This window comes from Alligator mississippiensis, chromosome 5 (genome assembly GCF_030867095.1).
Source record: "Alligator mississippiensis isolate rAllMis1 chromosome 5, rAllMis1, whole genome shotgun sequence".
In the NCBI taxonomy this organism is placed as follows: domain Eukaryota; kingdom Metazoa; phylum Chordata; order Crocodylia; family Alligatoridae; genus Alligator; species Alligator mississippiensis.
In genome coordinates, this window is record NC_081828.1 from 204073659 (window position 1) to 204094288 (window position 20630).

The 20630-nt window shown below is 40.6% G+C and overlaps 1 protein-coding gene across 11 annotated transcripts in view; it reads right to left on the minus strand.

The window, feature by feature from the left end:
* RBM33 (RNA binding motif protein 33) overlaps positions 1-20630 on the minus strand; it is a 173390-nt gene that overhangs the window by 33891 nt on the left and 118869 nt on the right. For 7 of the 11 annotated variants that reach the window (XM_014608998.3, XM_019498869.2, XM_014609000.2 and 4 more), the window contains exons 16-17: positions 3083-3304; positions 1254-1442 (exon numbers count right to left, since the gene is read on the minus strand). In XM_014608998.3, the coding sequence (XP_014464484.1) occupies positions 1254-1442; positions 3083-3304 (411 nt within the window). Of the gene's footprint in view, positions 1-1253; positions 1443-3082; positions 3305-19314; positions 19825-20630 lie in introns of those variants that run through there. The other 4 variants (XM_014608999.3, XM_059729185.1, XM_059729189.1 and 1 more) reach the window with 3 other exon arrangements.

Consider the following 20630-nt stretch of genomic DNA (forward strand, 5'->3'; position numbering starts at 1 on the left):
TGAGTCTACAAAGAGAGGAAAAGCCATGAAGTATATTTTTAGACAATATTATATTACATATAGCAGCAAATATCATCAAAGCTTTTAATGAACAAAAATAAAACCTATGAATAGCTATCGATACTAGTTATTCAGTATTTAGTAAGTGGAGAGACTAAAGCATCCATTTGACATAGACGGAATGCACAAGAAATCAAACTCAGAAAAGTTCAGAACCATGGAAAACCTTGGGTGGCATGGGGCCCTGGGGCCCAACCCTGGCATGCCGGGGCCAGCTGAAGCTGTGCAGGGGCAGGCAGAAGCAGTGTGGGCCCATTCTGGCACACGGGGCCTCATTCAGCCCACGGACCAGCTCTGCACCACTCATTTAGCAAAAGCTTGACTACCACTAGTTTAGTTTATTTAATCTACTAGAACACACCCTGGCAGACATTTTCAAGTGCTGCTCCAGCACCCAATACCGAGATGCAGACTCCTAAAATCCCTTTGAAAACTTCCATTTGCCTAAAATTCTGCGTAAACTTTTAGCTGGATGCACATCCTGTTCACTCGTACTAGGACACAGCAAATGCGAACACAAGGTATAGGCTGGAACATGTTTACTAAGATTCTACTCACAACCCTCTCCTGAGAGAACCTTAAAGTAAGAAAAGACTTAATTTATATCTACACAACAACAACAAAAAGAAAAACTGAAGCATGGCCATGCTATTTAAAGAATGTATATCATAAAGTAGTTTTTAAAAATTCAAACTGACACACACTTTTAACTAGCATTTTGAAAGTACTTTTAAAGTTTAAGAAATAAAAGGCACAATATTTGCTAATTCATACTACCACTGACATGAATTTCTGAACGTTATGAATTAGCAAGTATGCAATCCAACAATAAAAATCAAGGAGAATGAATAATTGATGATGCTTTGTTCTGACATAATAATCTGGCTTTAATTATACTACACCATACACTTGCATTTATGACATCTGACAGTCAAATAACGGTGACTTGCTCATAAGAGCACAAAGAAATGGGAAGGAGCCCAGGTTTGTGAAAATGAGTACAAAAATTACAGGAATTTTACTGTACTTGCAGCACTGCAACCTAATCATGTTAGTCTTTGCCACTGGATATAGTGCCTTCAAATGTGAGTAACTACCAATAACAACACACTGCACTGAGTGTCAGAGAATTAATTGAGTTTTCTGCAATGAAAGACTTCTGGCACAAAAATTATAAACCAAGGCTGACCTACCTGAATGGGTCCTACTGACATCAGCAGGTTTTTCAGTTGGACATCAGTAGTTGATGAAGAAAGCCCTTCAACTGACACGATACAGGGCTGAGGTTTGCACTCCACCACTCGCAGGTTCTGTTTATTTGGCATCAAGCGTCCTCGGCCCATCTGGCCTGCTACTCCTCTGCCTCTCCCGTGCATAATGACCTGCCAACAACCAAAGTAACAGTGTTTTGATTTACTTACTTGGTGCCTTTGTTAACTGCATTTGACAGATAATATGAAAGTTTGCAATTTACTTAAAGACTTGATTAAAGTACATGTTGATTAAAAGCAGCAGGTTGCTGGTTGCCAATTTAAAAGGCCACATGTTAACAGATTTATCTTCAACTTAGCCAAACCTCTCTAAAAACCTGTAACAGCCTCTAATGGGCATCACAAAATCAGGCTTGGCATTTGGGATGGATCTACAAAGCAAGCAGGCACTTTGTGCCAAAAAATATGCAACTGAACCACCATGCATTTGATCGGCCCTAGCATTTTGGCCTGGTTAACAAGAACAATCCCTGCGCCCACCCTGACCTTGTCAGACAACAAACTATGCTCAATCAACAACTACAGGAGGTGGATGGCACAGTACTCCAGGCCCCCTCCAGTCTTCACTGCTACAGAGCACTGCTCAGCTATTTGTAGGTGCAAAAGGCAAAAGTCTATTAACTTTAAAACAATGGTATTTAAAGACTCGGGTTTCCAAAACCACTGTAGGTCCTGGCAAAACAAGCTCCCCCTCAGCAGCAGCTGTGTTTCTATTCTGTTAAACTTTGGGTTACTTTTGCCTCCGTCTACAATTATTTAACCATGGAATTAAGAGGAGCATACACTTAACACAAAATAAGCATTCAGAACAAGCATTCCCATTTCTTCTCTGCAGATTCAGACAAACGGGATCTATTTGGGAAACCCACCTAATTTTTTTCCTCATTAATGAAAGCCTAAAAGCCACTATTCTCTTAAGAAAATGGGCAAGAAGAGCATCATCCTGTTTCATAAATGGAGGAAAGTAAGCAAAAAATGTTAGGACAAAATTCTCTATAAGTGCCTAAAGTGATTTTGGAGCTGAAGGCTCACTGGGTTTCAATGAGGTTTAGGGTAACTAAGTAACATCATTTTTTAAAAGGGAACATGCAACTCAGGTTGTGTGCGCATATACATTCTGGTACAGTTTGTAATTAAATGTTCACTCACCATCCCCCTGCCCGTCCTCCATATCCCACCCCCCAACACTCAAGTCATAGGATAGCTCTACCCTGGGAATTAACCTCAGAGTGTTGTGAGAAAAAACACTGTTATATGTAGATCCATACCTCATTTACTGTAGCAGATAGGAGTGCAGAAAGGAGAGCAGAAAGAATGAGAAAAGGGGACTGCAGGAGGAGTCTGCCCTATGAATAAGTCATAGGCTTTGAACAGGACAATATTTGGCCTTTTTGCCCTTAATGCCAGGAAGCATACTTGGTACCATCAGCTGTAATAGTAATTTCCACGATATTTGCTTCTCCAATGAAATATCATACTGAGATCACCCAACAACTCACACAGGCCGCTGAACAGCCATCCAATAGAAACAACTTTCAGATGTTCGGTATGGGCTGGATTCAAATGGGCCTCCCCATTATCAATCCCGAGTCATGCAGCCTTTCTCTAGTAATTTAATTTAAGCACTGAAATGTTTTTACTTCTTCAGTGCTAGTAAAAAATTGAGTTCTCTGAAATCCAGCCTTAACACAGCAACACGCCAGGCAGATTAAAAAAAAAAAATCTAGCAGCAGTGACACATCTTCAATCACCTTCTTAGCTTGATGAATTCCCTGGATGTTTTTGACTCCTTGAGGAACTGTTGAATGTATTGGTGACACCTGCTGCTGCTGCGGGTGCTGCTGCTGCTGCGGATGGAGTGTTCCCTTTGTCAATGTGACCTTCCGCACTGGCTGCTGCTTTGGCTCTAGAGGTTGTTGAGGCCGCTGGGGCTGGCCCTCGGGGTGAAAAAAGCCAACACTCTCTCCCCCCTGCTGAAATCAACAACAGAACATGCTGTTCAGTATCTGCTCAATGTAAACAGCTGCTTCCTGCGAGACCTGCTGGGGAGCAGGACTTGGTTAGCACATAGAAAAGAAAAAGAAGACGACAGACTTGCATGTTAAAACCTAAGCAGTGGCCGTTAGAGAAGGGTGCAAGCTTTTTACTACACACTATGCTTAATTAAAATGTCTGCAGTGCAATGCGTATGTTACCTAATTATAGCCAAAATACCACTATGGTCTTCTAAGGAGTCCCTTTTCTTGGCATCCCCCCATGGCTGGAGCAATTTTCAGCTACAAGTAAAATGTTTTTCTCCACTCTGTGGAAAAAAAAGACCAAAACTGACTGACCCTGGTCCAGTCTTTCTTCCAACCAGTGAAGACACATGGGAACATCTTTCCAGTGCTATCTTACTGTTAAATTCAGGGTTCGCAACATTTTCCATTAAGAGTTGGTGTGGAGAGGCTAGAAAGACAGCTTCAATTGGAGATGGGCAGGCATTAGGACCCAGCTGTTACAACAGCTTCTCCCTGCCTCCCAGGGTTGGATGCCTCTCAGCTGCAGTGCAGTACTAATTGCAGTGAGAAAGAGGAAGAGCCCCTCATCGCCCAATGCCAAAAAAGCCACAGGTCCATGGGCCAGATCCAGCTCATGGGCAGTAGGTTGCCAAGTCCTGGTGCAGTTCATGCACTGGCTGAGGGGAGGGATGGAAGGAATAAGAGAAAAAAAGGCAAATGGCTTCATTTCATGGGCTTCCTTTTCCATGCGGCTCAGCTCTTTCCACCAATAGAAAACCAACACCCTCGCATGCATTTCAGAAGAGGCCAAAGTATGTAGCCATCACCGACTTACGTAATGCTGCTAACATGAGTAACTGTACTCTGGGCGCGTGTCTACATGTGCAAATAAGCGCAACTAAATGTAATGCGCGTTAAGCCAATGCACATTAAGCAATTTTTGGCAGGTTTCTACACATGCTGGGACTTGAGACTGAAATTAGTGCCCTTGGGATGAAAGTTAGTACCAAGTCCCTGCAGCCCTGTCATGTGCCCCTAGTGGCTGGGCAGACCTGGCACTAAAGTTTGCATTAAATGCGCTTTAACTAATCATGCCTAAATTTGATACCTGCAGCCACAGGTATCAAATTTAGGCACAATTGGCCTAAATTTGCCATTTTTAATGTGCATTAAAAGCATGCACGTGGAGACGCGTGCCCTTAACGTGCATTAAATTAGGCTAATGTGCATTACTGTGTCTTGTGTAGACGTGCCCTGGGAGTCTGAGAAAGAATTGGGCAGCCACATAATTAAAGTGTTTAACGTAAGAGGGTAACTTGCAGTGCTACATGGCAATATTAATGGCTTATGGCAACTCCAACAACACACACATGCAATCTGTTGCCAAGGCAGAATGATAACAAATTTATTTTCCAATAACTGCACTCCAACACCCTGCCTGTGTAAATCCACACCCAAGGAACGCTCATGCACTAAACTGCCAGCTCAGAAGCACCCTGGTACATAGCATTTATGGTGCTTGCATGATTATCCCACTCTCTCTGATCAGAACATGCAAACCATGGTGACCCCTACAGCACCCACTGCCCAGTTACTTGCACAAATTCAAAGAATCAATGGGAGGACTCAAGAAAAGGAAGCAGTCTGGAGAGGACAGATATGCATAAGAATAATTAGACCTAAGGCCCCTGGCATACACTCGTGTAAATGTGCCATGGGATCCAATTCCTGATTCCAACAATCATGCCTCTTGCCATGTCACACATGCATGGCAGGAGACAATTCTGGGATTGGGGATCATTATCCTAAAACACGCCTTACTTGTCCATACAGGGAAAAACTGGGATTATGATCCTGAGTTCCTTATGTACTTGAAAGGGTTGGGAACCTTCCCACTCTGCAGGTTGAAAGCAAGATGCCTGTAGCTGTCCAGGGCTGAAAAGCAGCTGATCGTTGGCCCAGCAGGTACACTTGGGTCAGTTCCAGACTCCGGGGCAGCCTCTGGCCTGAGTCGACAATCAGCTGACTGTTGGTCAGCCACGTGTTTAATTTTAAGGCACAATACAAACTGGCCACAAAACTGTTCTACATTACAGGTAGATCAATTTTATACCTGGTTTGCCATTTTATGACACCTTAAATTGGATCATGAATAGCACCCTTGTCATTTATGCTAGGATTAACACATTAATCACAACATAAATGTAACGTGTAGAGGGAGACTTATAAACAGCAGTTCCTGGAAAACAGTTTCTTTTTTCTGTCAGGAATTACCTCCGACTCCCAATCCAGGGAGATAAATAAGCAGTGACACCTTGCAACCCCCTGAAGGCAGCTGAAAGATTAAAGGAAGACTGCATAACTCTCCCAAAACAATCGATGAAGTGATATGCCAGAGTGTCATGCTACATAAAGGTATACATGGAACTCCAAGTGGGGGGTTCACAAATTTCTGTGACAAACTTACATAAGCATGCCACAGAAGCTGTCCAATCTAGTAGAATGAGCTCTGAATCTCTAAGAGAGAATGCAAGTCTGAATACAAAATTTAATCCATTTTGAAAGCATCTGTATTTATGCAGCTCTTTTCCTTCTTTTGACTCGTGAATATATGAATCTCATTTTGAATCTGCAAATAACCCAGGCAACTAACCAAAGGGTATAATGCTAACTAACAGGCTTCACGCTGATCACGACAGACAACATACGTGACTTTGGAAGGAACAAGAGGCACAGAGTCTAAAAGTCAGTAACTTTTTGATGAAATCATGACTGAGGGTGCATAACCACCTTATCTCCAGGGAGAACTGTAACAGCAAAATCCTTAATTTAGGATGGTAAAGTTGCTCACTTTTTTCACCCATAGTATATTGGAACAGGAGCATTTAGAGACAGCTGATAAAGAGCAGTCCCCACAGAGAGAGAGAGAGATATCCTCCAAGCTCACAAACAGTGAAGTCAAGCCTGAGAATGAAGCCGTTTCTCTATATTAATACAAAGATAGAAGCCTTTTCAAAAATTGATTTGCTGCAAGTTCACTGGAGGCAGATGAACCATGGAATAATGGACAAAGGGTTGAAAAATGCCTGATAGTTACACTGCTCCTGGCAAATACTTCAGAGTAGCAAATACCAAGATTAGCTAACAAATCATCACCTTTACTAAAAGCCAAAATCTTTTCCACAGCCATGAAGAGGCCAGTTTTTGGTGGCCTTCTCACACCCATGTTCACTTCTATGGAAACACGTGCCTGTTCAAATTCATGTTGGTTATCCTAAAGCCTGTACTCTGAGACACCTTAGTGTTAACAGTCCCAGTTTGTGTCTCTCTCTAGCTACAGGTTGACTTTCCTTGTTCCAATAGGTTACTGGCTCCTCTCTCAAAATATTCTGCTGCAATACTACAAATGTCCTTAAATCATGGTGGCTCCAGGCACATTGAAGTTTTTGAATTTTTCTGGCTGGACTTTCCATTCTTCTCCATTCCACAGAGACTACGGAGAGTTGTGTACCCTCTGCAACAAGACTACTGTTACGTTATCAGCTTGGGCAACCAGGTCCTAACCATCTGTGTTGCTGTGCCTTTACTAAACAAAATCTGGCCCATGCTTCAGCTCCCAAAGTGCATGCACTTCTCCAAGCTCCCAAGCCAACCAGCTCTTATAGGAAAGGGTGTTTGAGACTAACCTATTCAACATGCTGTTATCCATTGACCAGGATCTTCTATCAATTTCCATGACCATTCTGCTAGTTCTGGCTCAAGTAGGTCCTCTCCTCACCAACTCCTTATTGGGGTTCTGCTGTAGGTCTTTCAAAGGACTTCTTAGGACTCAGATCATTCCAACTTCCTTTACTCATTACTTAATCAGACAGGACGTTCCCCCTCCTTGACCAATGTCTTACTGACTTTGAAATAAGGCTTCTATGCTTTGGCTCTTTTACCTTCCAACACACTGTGCCTTCAAAACTCTGCTCTAAACACTTAGGATTTCCATGGGTCCTTTGTGAAACCCCCCCACAGGTTTTCATACAAAAGCCAGGAGCCTGGACAACATGGAGGAATTTGAACTACTTGTGCATGATATGAAACCAGATATTGTAGGGATAACAGAAACCCGGTGAAATAAGCAATCATTAACTGGAGCACCAGGAGTGAAATATATGAATTGCTCAAGAAAGAGAAATAAAAAGAAATATGGCACAATAACACTGTATGGCAGCAATATAACTGACTGAAAAGAAATGAGAGATAACATGGTTAAAACAGAATCTGGGTCACACCTGCTGGGAGAGGATGATAGAAGTTTCTGCAGGGGTAGTGCTATAGCACTTCAGAGTTGGGTGCAAATATGGACAGAGATTTCTGTAATATTATTAGAAATGCAAGTACTATGGGGAATTGTATCATTTTGGGAGATTAACTTCCCAGTTAGATTAGAAAACAAATGCTACATCAAGACATGCCTGGATGCAACAGCCAAGAGACTTCTTCAGCAAACAGTCACTGAACCAACAAGAGGTGATGCTGTTTTAGATTTGGTTGTGGTAAGTAATGAGGACTTCAGAAAAAGAATTGATCCTAGAACATAACCGTGGATCAAGTGATCATGAATCAATGCTGTTTATATCGAAGAGAAGAAGCAGCAAAACTAGGTCTGTAATTGAGGTTTCTATTTCAAAAGAACAAAACTTTGATAAAAAGGCAGCACTGATTACTGACATTAATTGTACTAAGGTGCTCAGGAACTTGGATGTGGAGGAGACCTGGATTTCCTTTAAGTCCAAAGAACTGAACATGCAAGCCAAGCAAATGGGGAAAGCAGACTTGCCAATAAACATCTCAAGAAGAATACTGGAGATGAATAGGGAGCCTACAATGAAGAGGGAAAACAGGACCGACTGGTACAGAAAGCTTCTTTGTGGACACAAGGAATGTAGGGATAAAGGGATAACTGTCAAAACGCAAAGGAGTTAGGCCTCACAAAGGATATTAAAACAAGTATTAAACGGTTTTTCGGTTATTTAAATAGAGAACATGAATTGGGAGCACTATGTAGTGAGAATGGGGTAGACATTGAGGAAAATTTAAGTATGCCCTCCAAAAACTAAATGAAAACTACTTCAATTTTCAATTAGAAAGCTGATGTTGAACATGGGGTAAAAGACAAGATGGATAATAAAAAAAGGAAATGGTAACTCAAAAAACTTAATACCCTCAGAAAGTCTCCATCCCCGAGTTCTGAAAGAACTGGCACATGAAATCAAAAGTATAAAAATACATGCAAGTATTTTTAATAAAACTTGCAGCTGTGTGAGATGAAGGAATTACCACGTGATTGGAGGATGGTGAATGTGGCATCTATATTAAAGGAACAGGAAAAAATGTGATACTGACAACTACCAGCCTGTTGTTCTGATTCTCCGCAGTCTGCAGTAGAACAGATTTTGAAGGAAGGAATTACTAAAGATATGGAGGTAAATGAAAATAGGAAAAAAATGCAGCATGGGCTTATTAAAAGCTAGACAGTGCCAGAGTAACTTCATAGCATTCCTTGGTAACTGATTTTCCAAAGAGACAGTAGATTTCAGCTATCTGGATTTCCACAAAACATCTGATATGACATATAATTGTGGTGAAGCTGGAGAAAACAGGGATTAGAGTAAAGGGATTGTGAGATTAATAAGGAACTGGCTGAAAGGAAAACAAAACATGTAGTTTTGAAAGTAGCATCCGGTTGAAGAAAGACTCTGAAAACTCCACAAGTAACCTATCTGGAGACTGATCTGATTTTATATTTTCACAAGAAGTGGAAGTGAACTGAGGAAATCTACTCACGCCACAAAGTTGGAAGGTGTCACCACACAGGAGGATGGGAGTATCAAACCGATAATCTCAAGTGAGGTAACAGAAACAATGAAAAAAAAAATACATGAGTGCAAACTACAAGGCTATCTACTTCTGGCAGAAATTCTTTTTTACCCCCTAACAGGCATTTACTGATTGTAAGAGTCTGTAAGAGAAAGACATGGGTGTATTAGCTGATCACAAAATAACTAAGATATCAATATTAAGCAGCCATGAAAAAGGCAAATTTGATCCTGGGATATTTCAGGTGAGAACTTCCATCAGAGAGAGGGGAAGTATTAGTATCAATGTACACAATGGCACAGGTAAGATTTCTTCTGGAATGCTATGTATAATTTGGTCACCTAGGGTCAAGAAAGACAAACTCAAATTGGAACAGGTGTGGAGAAGCACTGTTAGGATGATTAGGAAAAGGGAGAAGTTATCTGTCGAGAGAAAATTACAAGAGTTTGGCTTATTTAGTCTAACAAAACCAGGTTGAGAAGGGATATGATTAGTGTCTACAAACGCATCAAAAAGAATGGACACCCAGAGGAAAGAGAGCTGTTAAATGACAATACTGGCATAGGAACAAATGGTTATGAGCTATCGATTAATAAGCATAAACTTCAAATTAAAGGGTTTTAAATATTAAGTGGCAAGAAAAACCTTCAGATCAGTGGGGGCCAAAAATCCTACCTGCTTTTAAACATGGAACTTTGTAATTTTGTGAAGAGAATTACATGCCAGGTTGTCCGTGGCAAGCAGAGACCGGAAAATCCTGTGCTTCAATTAAAGTATTAGAATCATAATCAATCATCATTCAAATAACTTGCATGCAAGACAGAATCAGATTAAGTTCTAAAAGACTGATAAAATATATAAACAGTATGCCTCTAACGCTTGTATATTAAATTCATTCAAAAAATCAGAGCATTTGGATTGAAGGCTATAAAAACAACCTTAACAGATCACTCATCTTTAAAGGAATATGAAACATGTTTCTAAAAGAAAACTAGAGATAATAAACATGTTGGCTCTCAATCCCCTTTCATGGGAAAAATGTAAAGTGGGGCCTGGAGGGCAAATCCAATACAGTCAAGCTTTTTGTCTGCGTATTGGAGGCAGGTATAGTTCTCTAGCAGAATAGGTGAGTGCACTGCTGTCAAACCATGCTTGCTGGGTATGAGGCTGAATTCTATGATCTCTGGGTCACTGTAGGTATGGGGCTCTGGAAGGATTCAGCCTACAGCTCACGCAAAGGTAGGCTGAGATACTAGTATCTCTACTGATCAGTCTGAATCCTTGCTGATTTGTGGCATTTTTTTTTCCACTGATAAGTTTTTAAACTCTTTATAGACTCCTTCCCACTAGCCATTTTTTGTACATTAGTACAGGTATACAACACAATTTTCAAATGAAAAAACTCAGCAGGAGTGAGCAAGTTGATTTCGTCTACATTGTCACTTTAGTTCAAACTTCTAATGTTACAGAACGTATTTGCAGCCTGTGCTCAAATAGTGGACTGACAGAAAGAAATCCATTCATGAGGACCAGAGATTTTAGACCAGAATGTTCAATGGAGGCTGAAGCCATATTTCAACTTGTTTGTTTATTCTCATTATTTATGTGACCAAAAACATACAGATTATCCCCTCTTCAGTGTAAAACAACAAATTCCCTAAATAGAGTTTTATGAGGTGTTGCTTGAATTTAGTTAGCTCAAGTACAATACTGTATCACATATGTTATGACAGTTTTACAATAAAGACGAAGTTTGTTTGCCACCAACATTAGCAGGACAAATTTATTTATAACAACTGCTTTAAAATGTACTGATAAAATGCCTATTGATACTGTCAGAGCTTCTTGCAATTTGACAGATCAAATCTTATTTTCATTCTTAAACCCCATGAAAGAGCGATATCACCAACTTGCATTCTGTAGTGAGCAAATTGATTAATCCCCGTCTATAGAAATCTCAACTCTTGATTACACCTATCAGACGTTAAGCAGCATTATTCTAGAGTGACAACACTTGACAAATTCCCCAACCATTTTGCTCAGCCTTTGTGGCCCTGCTAGCTTGTATTAACCCTGATGAAAAATTAATTTTCCTTATCTTCTGCTAAACCCGAAAATCCAAATCCGCCAAACTGGCAACTCTTTCTGTAAAGGTATTATGAAAACCTCTAAAAGATTAATTGCATGTCTTCAGGTGACATTAAATTAATTTCTGTACTCATGACAGACATTTGATACTCCGTACTGAGAGGACAGATAACATTGTCAGGATACACAGAAGGACAGTGGTGTAGTGTCCCAGGGCAGCCTCTTATGAATTCTCCTTTCGATAAGGCCATACTTCACTGTCACTGGCACTGTTAGCGATCTTGCAGCCCATAGACCTCACTGCACAGGTTTCTATTAACTATGACAATGCTGTGTCTATCCATGTAATCTTTATAAAGCTAATTCAAAAATCATCCTATAGTAAAGGGATGTGCATGCTTGATAAAGCATTTAAACGAAATAAACTTAGGTTAATTTGTGAAGTATGACATGTAAAAAACCTGGAGGCAACAAACAAAGTTATAATATTTCCACCTCTCTTTCTGTAGGCCTATTTGTTTAACACACACTACAACTCAGAGCAAAAGGTAAAAGATGGGAGCCTTAAATTTTACACAGTCTCAAAACCCAAAATGCTTCTTGCAACTTATTTTCCTTTAAAACAGAAATATTTGTATGCAGTCAGTTCAAAATCTACAGTCATTTTGTAGAATGTCAGTAGTTAAGAAATGGAAAATACTCATTCCATTGCATTAAATTCCTACACTCTCCCTACTTTCAAGGCCAGGGTATAATCAGTGTATTTTACAAGTTCTATCTGGATTTTAAAACACATTTTAAACTAATATAAGTAACTACAGGAAACAAACAAACAAACAAACAAACAAACAGAGAGCAGATTCACAACAGTAGATAGTGGTCCCAACATGATAATACACTAGACAAAGTCAGCACTAAAATCAAAGAGCACCTTTGTTTACCCTAAAATACAAGAAAAACAGCTATCCAGTGATCCAGAAAAGTAACTGAAAGGCAAAACACTCCCATATGCTACTTAGCATTTACAGATCCTCCAAGAACTGTATATAAGGTTCTAGGTATTATTCCCATTTTACACACTGGGAAAGTAGGGCAGAGGGTTTAATGAACTGCCATGCATTACACAGCAAGGGCAGTACAACTATCCTCTCAAATCCAGCATCAAGTTTGACCGCTGATTATGTTGCACCCAATGCTGGGCATTTTTTCTTTTTAAACAAAAGATCAGCAAGAACACACTGAAAAAACTCCCAGTATGCTCCCTCTAGTTACATTAAACTGCGATCACTTCTATTAACAGAGAAATTTAGTATTGATGAACAATTCAAGAAAAGTTAATTATTTAAGTTGCAATTTACACACACGGGGCATGTCTACACATTCACTACACTGTAGTTACTGCGCATTAAGTTTAGTACTTGGTTAACCAAGTAATAATCAATGTGCAGTAACTCTCACTACTGCACAGTAGTGCCAGTGCACAGGCTTTCAGTGAATCTAACTGTGCAGTAGCCTAATACCACTGTGCACTAGCATATTAGCGTGGTTTTTGCCTGGCATGCTTATACACAGTGGTATTAGGCTACTGCACAGTTAGCATCTCATGTAGATGTGCCCACAGAAAGGTAAATGTCTGAAAGGCATATAAAAAGATGAAGTCCGACTCAAACCAAAAATAGTTGAATAGCCAAGCAATCCCAATTGCCCATTTATTTTGGAGAGACTGGCCACTTCTAACTTGTCAATGTATTAAAAACTAAATATACACATCATGGAATACAACACAATGTGAACAGGAAGAAAAAATGCTACATTTCTTTTCTCAGCATTGTTTTATTCCCTTTCCTGCTCAGTACAAAAAGAGGTACTGGTCAAACTACAGAAGGCCATTCAGTAACTAATGGTGCATCTGAATACCTTGTATGATTCCCTCAGGCGGGCTGACATTTTCCATGCTCTCTCTCTTCCTGAAAATGTATGGTGGGTTAAAAACCAGTTTCAGCAAATTTTATTCAGCCCCTTTTGAACTTTTCTATACTAATAAGCCTCATTAGGACTGTTGCACAATGCTAACAGCAGCAGGAGCTGTAGCACAGACACGTTAGACTAATGATTATCAACCCTGAAGTGCCTTGAGATCTTTTAAGGGTGCTGCAAAGAGCGCTCCAACGCAATGTTAGCACTATTAGGTGTGCAAACATGATTGACAAGACAAACCCAGGGATTCCAAATAGGAATGCATAAAGGTAAAAACATTCTGACCTGTCCTGGTTTGAGACCTTTGCAACAGAAGCATTGCTCTAGTATTTTTCTGTAGTCAAAAATGAGTGAAAACTAAAAGCTGGCATTTCCTGAGGGGTGCCTCAAGTTTAACGAGGTTGAGAACCACTGGGTTAGACAATAGTAATAAAGTATTTGAGCAATCTCTACATTATATTATACATCATGGCTATTATAAGTGTATCTATCTAGCTGATTCAGTAATTGTAACTACATATTTTGTTAACATAGAATTGAGCAGTTATTGGTCCAAGGCAGGGGAAAAAAATTGATTATTAAAATGTAAATACAAACAGAGACAGTGCACTATCAAGCAAAGTTTGGAACTTGTCAACTACATAGTCTAAAATATACTTCCTCCCACCCAAAACAGTGCTCTGTTTTAATCAACTAAAAAATAACAAATAATTTCTGGGCAAGTACAAAGCCCCACAATACGGTTTTTCCACAGATAATACATAGTGCGTGAATCTATACATGCACTTTACTGCCAAGTTGACCGATTAGCTCTGCAGTAAAGCGATACCATCTACACATGTGCCCATATTAGGTGCAGTAAATGGACTAACCGCACCATAGGATAGTACTATCTTACAGTGGAGTAATTTATACCAGCACAATGCATGTGTAGATGGGGACCGGGGTGGCTGGGGCACGGGGTGCTACATACAGTGCAGGCAAGGGGGCTGCTTGCTGGCTAGCCCTACACTGTAGCACCCTTGTGCGCCACCCCCCCATGCCACCACCTGGAGCTTAAGGCTGACCCTGCCCCCCCCCAGCCCAAGGCTGGAACTGCTGTGGTCCCAGAAGTACTTGTAAATGCTGCACCTGGGAGACAAACTGGTGCGAACTGCACTGTTTACTTCTTCACCCTAACTGCACATGTAGATACACCCCGTGTATATGAACACCCAGGGTTATTGGGATAAGTTTTGGGTGGAAATAAGATGTTTATCCAGCAACATTTCTGTATCAAAGATAGAGACAACTGGAAAAAAATCTGCAGTCTAGTAGCTCCTACCATTTTGAATGGAAATTCTATCTTCTATTGTGCAACACACCTTTTAAAGAAAATGTCTATTTCTATTTGAAAACCAGTACATTATTTGTAGTCTTTCTAGTTCAGCAACACTGAAGCTAAACCAAGTAGTTAATTTTGTTATGCTGAGATGGCACACCCACAACCATCATCTGTATGGGGAGCACATCTGCTGACGTCTCAGATGATTGGAAAAAAGCAAATACAGTGCCCATCTTCAAGAAAAGGAAGATGATGAATCTGGGGAGTTGGGGTGAAGTTATACTTTACACTTAGGCCATGCTGAGGGCATTTAATATGTGAACCTTTGTATATTAAAGCTTGATAACTCATGCCAAGTGCCCTCTGAGCATTTCGAAGTCACACTGCTTTAGGTGATGGTTAACTCTGGGCTTTGCTACCTAGTTTATATTAGGCAACTTCAGCTTGTTCCATGGATAAAACAAGCAATTTTCAGCAGTCCCAGGTCCCATGCTACACAACTCCCAGATCCCCTCACTTAGAGCAGGGATAGAGCACAGGTATCGTGGTTCCTAGCCATAGCCCTGCTTGCCAGCCCTTTAGCAGAAAGTCAGCACTGTGCAAGCACGAAACAGTATTGACCTTTAACAGGTGACTGCTCACAGCTCTCACTTTAACACCGCTTATCATTCCACAGATTTAGTATGGTCCAAGTGTAACACGCAACTTCACCTGTACAGACTATTCAGTCTGACCTGACTATCTGGAAAGGTCATGAAGCAGGTCTTCAAGGATTCTTGTTCTCTTCTAGATGCTTCAAAATAGGAGTGATGCTTGAGTTTTAAGAGCCTTTTATTATGGTCCAAGTGTAACATGCAACTTTCACCCAAGGTAATCAGGAACAGCCAGCATGGATTCACCAAGAGCAAGTTATGCTTGATGACCCATTTGATTTCCTTCTATCATAAGGTGCCAGGCTCTGTGGACTGGAAGGGAGGAGAAGGGGCAGTGGCTGGGATATATCTGAACTTTAGGAAGACCTTTGACACAAAATCACCCATGCCACTCATTAACACGGTTAGGAAATGAAGACTGTATGAAAAGTACTATAAGGTGGACACATAATTTACTGGATCCTCATGCTCAGTGAGTCAGTCATCAATAGCTCTAAGTCTAGTTTGGAGAAGGCATCAAGGAGGGCTTCCCAGGGGTCTGTCCTGGGTCTGGCATTGTTTACCACATTTATTTGGATTTGGATGATGGAATTGAGCATTTGCTTAAAATTGGGTGGAATCGCAGACCCTATGCAGGGTAAAGCTAGGACCCAGAACGAGCTGAATAAGCTGGATAAATGGTCCCAAATCAATCCAGTGAAATCCAGCAAGGACAAATGCAAAGTCCTGCAATTGGAATGGAATAACTACACGCACAAATACAGATTGGGGAATGACTGGTCAGGCTCCAGTATTACAGAGAAAAAAAATGGAGTTTACAGTAGACTGTAAGCTGAATATGAGTCAATGGTGTGCTCCTGTTGCCAAAAAACCTGTATACTGGGGCATATTAACAGGAGTGTCACTTGCAAATCAAGGGAAGCAATTCTTCTACTCTATTCAGCACTGGTGCAAGAAAGATGTGTACAAAATAGAAAAAGTGAAGAGCAACAAATAAGATTAGAGGTCTTGGAAGGGCTGAAATATATTGGTTATTTAATCTGAAGAGAGGACTGGGAGGTGGTGGGATGGAAATTTGATAGCAATCTTCAAATACCTGAAGGGTGATTAATAAAGCATGGAGACAGACTCTCCTTTGTGGCTGTAAGGGATAGGGCTAGAAGCAACAGCCCCACACTGCAGCAGATGAACTTTAGGCTGGAGATTAGGAAAAACTTTCTGATTATGGAGGAGGGTGGTCAAGCATTCAAACAGGCTACCTACAGAGGTTACAGAATCTCCATCCTTGGAAATTTTCAAGAGCAGGTTAGACAGGCACTTCTCTAGAAAGCTTGTTTTCTTTTAAAAAAAATTTAACACTGTTATCTTGGAAGTGGGTTCTGAATGCTCCTGGGTGTCATTCTGTTCTTGTTCAGAAGTGGGGACCCATAATTGTGAGCTAGGTGCTAAGCAAACTGTCTTCTTTCTATAGTCACGAAGGTTACTGCTAGAGCCGTGTTACTGGGACATCTTACAAGGAAATTGGGACTGCTTAAAGCAAGGTGATCCTGTTGATAAATCTGGACCTTCCTAATCTAGATGGAGTGAAAGAATCAAAACCTTGCCCATGAGCCACTATTCAACAAGGAGGCAGTGGAGAGACAACCACTGCATAATGTGTATGTACTGACTTGCGTTACTGAGTAAGCAACTTCTTGTGTTATGTACTAACTTGAATGCTCATGTCAATAGTTCCATTTCCAGTTCTTCTGGCTCAAGCGTCCCACAACTTCAAATTGCTGGCTGAGTTATTGGCTTATTTTCCATACTAAATTGCACTCACATGTCCTATTTCAAAAGAAAAACCTCCTTGATTAATGACATACCATGAAAGTGATATTGTAGTGTAGCCTGGTAGCTTTGCCTTTGAAGAATAGTAAAACCTTCAAGCTGCTCATTCCTAGATTGCTGATTGTGCCACTGCTTTATTGAAGGATTATATACCCACAACCAAGTACTCCCATAGTTCTACATTTAGCTTCTTCAAGAGATTGCAGTATTGCCACATAAGCAAGAGATCTACCACTGATCTACCATTCTGGGAAAAGGCAAAGTTCATAAATTTGAGGACTACCCCTGAAGAAGGCTCATATGTTACCTTTCTCCTCAAGGTAAAATTTTCTTTAAACAATCTGGAACTGGAACCCAGTGTACACGGATAGCAACGGCCCTTCCCCAAGCTTCCAGTCCACTGTGGTACGGCTGTTGGTAATGAAATAAACTGGTTCATCTGCAATTCTGGAGTTTTTATACTTGAAGGCATCTGTAATTTAGTGGCTAGTTCCTTCAAACTGTTCAACTGTAAGCATTTTACAGTGGAATACTTTACTTCTCTTGGAGTCGCCATACTGCAGCTGGACTAATCTTTAATCTTTCAATGATGATGTCGACCAATTTGCAGCAGATTTGGCTTACACTGGTGACAGTCACCCTCAATCATTTACTTTTAGGAACTCAGCTACCAACAGCTGTATAACACCTAAAAAATGTAATCTAATATTTGCAGAGCTGACAAGTTTCAGAATTAAAAGTTGCAGAAATATTTCATGGAATGATAAAAGTACCATAATACAGCCTGCTTTTAAGGTAGTGCAGAACAGTACAGTCCTTCCTCCCTTCCAAGACTTAAAATTATATATTGACTATATTTAAAGAATTTGGGTAAAAAAGGGAAGTTCCAGGGAGCCTCAACATACTCACAGGTTAATAAGAGGAAGTATTTTACTTCGTATATATTCCTAGTTACTTAAAATAGAGCAATTTCATATATGTCCATCTTTAAAAGACACTGATTTGGGTCACAATTTCACTGAAAACAAGCCTCTCTCAGATTGACAGTTATTTCTGCTCTTGATCTGGCCTACTTTTGTCTTAAAACCCCCAGTAATCTCTGCTTTCAATGTGATACTTTGCATCTCCTTTCATAATGCCCCAATAACCAAGTACCTCCCATTTACCGTACTATGCAGTGTTCCTTCTTTTTAGAGCAATGATTGTCAGCCTTTTCAGTCACAGCACCCCTCCACCTTCTCCAAATGCGGCAGCACCGCCAGCCGAGAAGCACCACTGATGCTGCCTCAACTTACCCCGGTGCTTCTCAACTGGGCGGCGTTCCCCCAGGTCAAACTGCCCCATGTGCCTGCTACACAGCCAATCCAGGAAGGGCTGTGGCACATTGGGCTTGTTCCTCCATTAGGGCTCTGATGACCCTAAAGCAGATAGAGCTGGTTGGGCTGCAGCCACTTCCTGTCTACCCTCCCCACCCACCCTCAAGGAAACAGGTCTTGGGGAGGTGCTTTAGGGTTATCAGAAAGCCCTAATGCAGCTGTAGCATGCACATGCCGCAGCCCTGTATGTGGGGCAGTTCCCCTCAGCCGCCACAGCAGCAGCACCAGTGTTATGGCAACCCCAAGGGTTGTCTCAAACTCCAGGTGAGAACCACTAATCTAGAGAAGCTAGTGGAAATCATGAAATACTCCACCTTAATGGACCACATCACCAGGCCTGAAGAAACCTGCCTATGTATTAATATTCTGCACCCACTTGTGGATTTAGACTACGTTTTTTCAGAACAAAAATTCTGGGTTTTTTGCAAGGGTGGGCTTGCACCTTATTAGTGCATTATTCCTAGACACATCTTACAGATGCTGGAAGTCTATCCCGTCTCCATGACATTTATGCTGCGTCTAAGTTGCAAACACACTAGCAGAGGCATTAAAATACCACATAAAATACTGTCATATGCCAGGTTTTCCTAAAACACTTAGTAAGACATGCACATTTTCCTTTTCTGTGCCCAATACAGCCTGTCAGGTACTGGGGAATGAGTTTTGGTGCTGACATCCTCCTCCCACGTCCTGAAAAGGATTTTTCACTGCACTCTATTAAGGGTCTTGGTTGCCATCGCTGAGAGCTAGATGCATTTCAGTAGTGAATGAAGAGCTCTTTTTATTACAGCTGTTCTCACAGAAACATCAGATCCTCAGTTAACGTGCGCAATCACAGACATCTTTGGATGAAAAGTGCTATAGAGCTTTATGTTCAAATGGTTTTTATTGGGTGTTATGGAACATACACATGCAAGCAAAATACAGACATTAAGCAAAACTTGACAGTTTTATCATGCGGTCAGTCTCTAAACCAGGGCATTTTTTTTTCTTTTTCTTGAGTTCATTTCCCTTTTCTTCTTGATCACTATTTTAAATAAAAGCAAAGCTAAACAGGCATTTTACATCTTCATCTTCTGGCTTTGTTTGAATACAGTTGAGAACATTCCCACAGACCAAATTCCCAAATAAAATAGTTTATTTCCTTCCAGCTTTCAGATGAAACCTCTGGTAGTGGTAGCCATAAATTCATGAATAATCTAACACTTTGCTTTTAATCCCAGGTAGAATATTGTTATTTATATAAAAAGCCCATTCACACAGCTCTCCACAAAGAAAAAAAGAGCGGTGCATTCTTGGTCCATCTTAAGATTCAGCATTTTCGGGCCACAGGGGCCTAGACACATATCACTTTGGGCAAGGGAGACCAGTCGTTGGCTAGGAAAAGATCACCCAATAACAATATAAGATGATTGAATGGTACAATCATTTTAACACATTATACAATTCCAACAGAACCTCATATCAACCAACAGATATATCCAGCTTAAACTTTGTATGAACTTTCAATAGAGATAAGGCTAATATTGGATACAAACCTGGTTCTTCAGGGTCCAGGACACCCCAGTTATGTCTTATTGCTATTACTGATTTCAACTGCACTAAGTATTTTAAGTACTAACATCATCACCTATCTTCAAATATCCATTTATTAGAGTATCCCCCCCTCCAGCACATAACATGACAAGACCATCTTATCCTTCTCGACTCCTCATTCAATTTTTTACTAAGTGTTGAGATCAAGCTTCTGATTGAACCAGACAACCCAAGTCTAAGATTTTCTCATGGACAGAAGAATGATACCTTCTCTAGATATCATGCACAGTCAAAACCCAATGAAGTGCTCATGGATCAGAGGTTATACAACAAAAAAGTGAGACTGAAGCCAGATAAGATCAGCCAAAAGAGTACTGAAGCTCTGCAAGGAAAAGTAAAGTAACAATAATACCACGTACCCTGGCTGAACACTTAATATCATTCTTGCTTTGGGTCCTAATAAGGCAAGATAAATGTGCCAGAAATATCTGGACTACCAAGAATGAAACTGAATAATCAAACTAAAACACTATTCATTATACAGGAATTTTAGCGGGGTGGGGGTTATACAGGCAGGTAGTATAACTGGGTTCAAAAAGGGATTTGACAAGTTCATGGAAGACAGGGCCATTAATAACTATTAAATA